This window comes from Stomoxys calcitrans, chromosome 3 (assembly GCF_963082655.1).
Source record: "Stomoxys calcitrans chromosome 3, idStoCalc2.1, whole genome shotgun sequence".
NCBI classification, from domain to species: Eukaryota; Metazoa; Arthropoda; class Insecta; order Diptera; family Muscidae; genus Stomoxys; species Stomoxys calcitrans.
In genome coordinates, this window is record NC_081554.1 from 31,039,660 (window position 1) to 31,044,791 (window position 5,132).

Below are 5,132 nucleotides of genomic sequence, written 5' to 3' on the forward strand. Positions count from 1 at the left end.
TCTGCTCCCCAAGGAAAACAATTTGAGCATATTGTTTCATCTGTGTTTTCCCCAAGTTGCATTTGCCAAATTTGAGGCAAAGTATTCGAGATGGGAGGTTAGGAGAATCGTTACGCCACCCGGAGACAACGGAATAGAGCATTAGAAGAGGTTAAACACTGTAACGGCAGTCGCGGACAATCGTTACGCCACTCAGAGATAACGGAATAAAGCATTAGTAGAGGTTAAACACTGCAACGGCAGCCGCGGACAATCAACGGTATCGAGTCGAGAGCGCAGTGAGAAGCCGGACGGCACCGGCTCTAGCATATATACTGAGTGCCTATGATGCTCGATAAGACAAGGCGAGTTATTGGCGACTTTAAATTACCAATGGCCATTCGTTTCCGCGGCGATCCGTCTTTTGGACCGGAACGATCTTGCTCACCTACGGGAGCTGACGAGGATTGCCACCTCCACAAGCAAATGTGGCTACAACACCATTAATCAGACAAGGGGATCAAATCAGATCTCAGCGAATTGCTTCCACCATTCATAACTCTGGTGATGGTATCATCATTATTTACCGTGCAAAAAAGTGGAGCCATCAATAGGCTTTGCCACAGTCATATTACTCTAGTCGATACCTAGGATAGAATGCCGAACTCGTAATTCCATACTTGTCTGCCCCTACATTCAAAGTACAGGTCACAAACGTCAAGCGCAGGTGGGATAGATCTGTACTGCACGGAATGGTGTATCAAAAGAGCCTATCTCCCACCTCTTTGCGAGGTAAACTACTAGAGACGAATGAAGAATTTTAATTAACGGTATTTAAAACTGTCGTATTGAGTTTGTTTTGGATTGACAAATATTCAGTACATTGCCTATTTCAGGCTCGAAACATGTCCGCTTCCTTATAGATCGGGCTCTGGAAGCCGTTTATCATTGATGCTTGGTACTGCGTTTAACAAATAGCTTAACACTATTTAATTTAACTGAAAAAATTTCACAACTTTTTCCCCAACATGATTTTTTATCCACTAATAGTCGACTTCGACTTTTTTACACAAAAAGTCGAAAGTCGATTAATCGATAAATCAAAAGTTGACATTAGAATCAAAAGTTTAGATCCCAAATTTCACAACATCCAAACAAAGAGGAATTTCATCAAAAAAATCAATCTTCGAATATCTGTAGCAAAATTTCATTTCTATACCCGATATTGAAACTTATTTATACCTTAGACCTAGATAATTAAGTAACTTATTATAAAGATATACAAATACTCAAATGGCTGCCAACAACACAGACAACAACGTTCATAACAACAGTAACCCCCCATCCACATCATGTTGGGGAACCATTACAAAGCCCAAGGAAGACAATTTTGCATCCATCGTGAAGAATCAAGAGAAGGAGAAGCAGCTGAAGCATGCCACTGAAAGAGAAAAACGGAAACAGCAAGAGGCTAAAGATTTAGAAGAGGCTTTGGTTAAAAGCCTTGAGTTGGCAAGTCTCAAGGACGATGAAGATGACGATTGGGATTTGCTAAATGACGAAGATGACTTTAATTTTACCTTGCCACCTGAGGTTTTGGAATTTCTCAAGACCGAAGAGGAGGAGTTGAAGGCTGCCGAGACAGCAGCCGCCGAGGAATGCGAATCGGATGCGGTCATAGCACAAATGTTGCAAGCTCAATTCAATAAGGAATACAACCAAGAGTTGAAACGCATAGAAAAGGCCCAAAACAAACAATCCAAGATAACAGTGTGCTTGGACAAGTACATGAAACCCTATATAAAGGATGTTGGAGAGGAATTGGAAAACGAATATGAGGAGGAAGATGACGTAGATCGCGAAAAACGAGACTGGGATCGTTTTGATACCAATGCACGTTTGCTTGAGCAAATACCCAAGTGTGGTTATGCCATTGATAGGGATGGCGAAATGATTACAAAACACGATGAGAAGCTGTGTGGCGTGAGAAATGCATGCCGCATGATGTCTTTGCCATTGGAGTTTGCTACCGGCGATGGTGCTGGATTTGACATGAAACTATCAAATAGAGTAAGTATGGAGAAGTAATGAGGGAATGTCCTACTGAATGATATCATTTTTTCTATCTATCTCTATTATCTAAAAATGTAAACATGAAAAAATTTCGCTAAAAGCGAATATAGTATCACCTTTTAAAGTTTATGTGAGAATAGCTTGGGGTACACTGCTTAAAAGGAGTGCTTTAAAAATTTCACAATCCTAAACAATCGTTGATTTTCAAAATCACTTCGCTGACAGCTAATTCCAACCGTCCAATGAGCTGCCAACGCAGTGTTACGTCTCATCTTTTTTTGCCCTGGGAAAGCCATTGGTCCGTGGCGGTATTGAGGAGAATCTCAGACCTTCGTTCTGTTTGGTTTGCCAGAACCAAATTCACCATCGCTCAGTTTCGGTGAAGTGTATGCAACGGTGTAGTACGCCACCGTAGCGCAGAGGTCAGCATGTTCGCCTATAACGCTGAACGCCTGGATTCATATCCTGGCGGGAACGAAAAAAAAGTCTGCAGTGGTTATCCCCTCCTAATGCTGGCAAATTTGTGCTTGAACAGTTGTTACGGTTACAGCTTGCACACAAAGTGAAGGATTTTGGCTTTATTGATACTTCCGTTTACTGCAGCTTTGACTTACCACGCCTGCGCTTGATGTCTGCGACCGTAATGTATGGTAGGAGGAGCAATCCACTATCCGCAATCTATGGAGGCGCCCGGTAGCTCGCAGCTAAACTTCTCGTCACAGCAATGAACACAACACAGATCGGACCTCAATGTTCCAGCCTGCCTATCCCGGGCCGCTGATTGTCCGCGACTGCAGTTGCAGCTACTCCATATATGTAGCATTCCACTATGCTCCCAGCTGTGACTCTCGTAATGACGATGAACATCACATAAATGCGAGCTTATAGTTCCAACCCACGTGGTGCTCATATTCATTCCGTCCCGGACCGCTTGATATTTGTACTCCAGTTTCTAAGCCTGATATCAGTCGCCTTTTGCTCGGCTACAATCCCTTGATACCAGTAGACTAATGACTTTCGTAAGTTATGGCATTCCCCCAGTGACATCCGACCAATTTGTCATAATTCTATACATTGATCTCTAACCAACTAACTTTAACCCGAAATAACCTATAAAATCCAATTACTAACATCTAATGGGGTATGAAAATATCGCTGGGAGAAAATAAAGGGATAGCTTTAGGGATAGTAAGACCTAATTTCCCGGCATAGGCAGTGCGGCTCGCAGATTAGCGTGATGGGATGGGTCAAGAGGGTGGTCAATGAACATAGCTGAATTTATGGCTAGATTACTTGTGTTGGTATGGATGTCTATCAAGTCACTCTCGAACTCTCCCGCCAATTTTTTGTGAATCTCGAGAATAATGCTGCAACTAAATCTACATTTATGCAGTGAAATTTGGATGTAAACCTACCGTTAGATTGGATTAACTTGATAAAAGCCCTTAATCTACCTCTGAACATAAAAAGTTGAAGCTCCGTAGAGTGAAACAGTTAGTTCCCCAACATGAGATCGTACCATAAACGGCCGTATTGTATTATATACGACATCTGTGAGAGGTGCAACGACTATGTCAATGTCTATTTCGCTGCGAGAAATTTCAAGATATCTTCGACTTAGTAATAGACCACTCTGGGCCAGATCAGTGTTTGGTTATTTGAAAACTAGTAAAAGGCGAGCGTTCGCTAAAATTCCTTTTTGATGTTTAGGGCACTTTTTTTTAAATATTTATGCGTTAGTATTTTGCTTAATTACTTTTCTTTTTATTTATAGGTCTTTAACGATCTCAAAACCTACTCGCGCAAGGGTCATAAGAATAGGATGCAGGATCGCAAAGATAATGTTGCCACCGCTGAAATGGGCGTTGATGTCCGCACCCGTTTAATTCTCTATAAATTGGTGAACAATAAAATTCTCGAACAAATCAATGGCATCATATCCACGGGTAAAGAAGCTGTTATTCTACATGCCGACTCATCGTTAATTGGACCAGATCCCGAAAACCCATTAATAATGCCCAAAGAATGTGCGGTTAAAATATTCAAAACAACTCTTAATGACTTTAAGCAAAGGGATAGATATATCAAGGATGATTACCGCTTCAAGGGTCGCTTCAATGTTCGTTTCGGTAAACAAAATAATTTCGTCATTATCAACATGTGGGCCGAAAAGGAAATGCACAATTTAACACGTATGATGAGTGTGGGCATAAACTGTCCCGAAGTTGTCATGTTAAAGAAACATGTGCTTGTAATGTCGTTTATTGGTGAGGATAACAAAGCCGCACCAAAGCTTAAAGATGCTATTTTAACTTCTGCCGAATGGATAGTGGCTTATGATGAGGTTGTTACCGCTATGCACAAGTTATACAATGAGGCAAAACTGGTACACGCCGACTTGAGTGAATACAACATACTTTGGCATAGGGGTAAATGTTGGTTTATTGATGTGGCCCAATCGGTTGAACCTCAACATCCTTCAGCAATGGAGTATTTAATGAGAGATTGCAATAATATTGTTACGGTATGATGCAACACAAACACACTAACTGACTAACCTGAGAAAAATCTTTTGATTGCACCCAATTTTTTGCTTTCAGTTCTTCAACAAGAAGGGTGTACCAAATTGTCACACCAAGGAAGAATTGTTCGAGCATATTACCTCTCTCAATGCGGAAACTGTAAATGTGGCTATGCTTGAACGCATCCATACTAAAGGAGCCAATATACAATTGGCCACTGCTCCTAATCAAGACGAGTGCCCGCTTCATGCAAAACCTCTGGAATATCCATTTGATTTGGCCTGGGAGAAGACGACATCTGCCATAATGGAGTGCAAAGTACAAGCATCATTGGCTGAGCCAAAAGATGAGAAGGCTTCTGTGACACAACCCATAGTGGTTAACGCTATGACTGACACTGCCACCATTTAAGAACAGGCGTTAAGCATAAATAGTTTGTAATTTATACGGCATCTTCCTTTAAAAGGATTATTCGTTTTGTTTTTATTCTTCCTTATATTTTTGGTTTAATGTCGGACATAGAAAAAAGAAATAAAGAAAATAATTGAAAATGTTTAA

The 5,132-nt window shown here is 41.0% G+C and overlaps 1 protein-coding gene across 1 annotated transcript; it reads left to right on the forward strand.

Moving 5' to 3' along the window:
• Window positions 1-1,087: 1,087 nt before the first annotated feature.
• LOC106090591 (serine/threonine-protein kinase RIO3) lies at window positions 1,088-5,132 on the forward strand. The gene is made up of 3 exons (XM_013256832.2): window positions 1,088-2,049; window positions 3,827-4,576; window positions 4,653-5,132. The coding sequence occupies exons 1-3, from the start codon at window positions 1,273-1,275 to the stop codon at window positions 4,983-4,985; spliced, it is 1,860 nt and encodes a 619-aa protein (XP_013112286.2). The 5' UTR covers window positions 1,088-1,272; the 3' UTR covers window positions 4,986-5,132.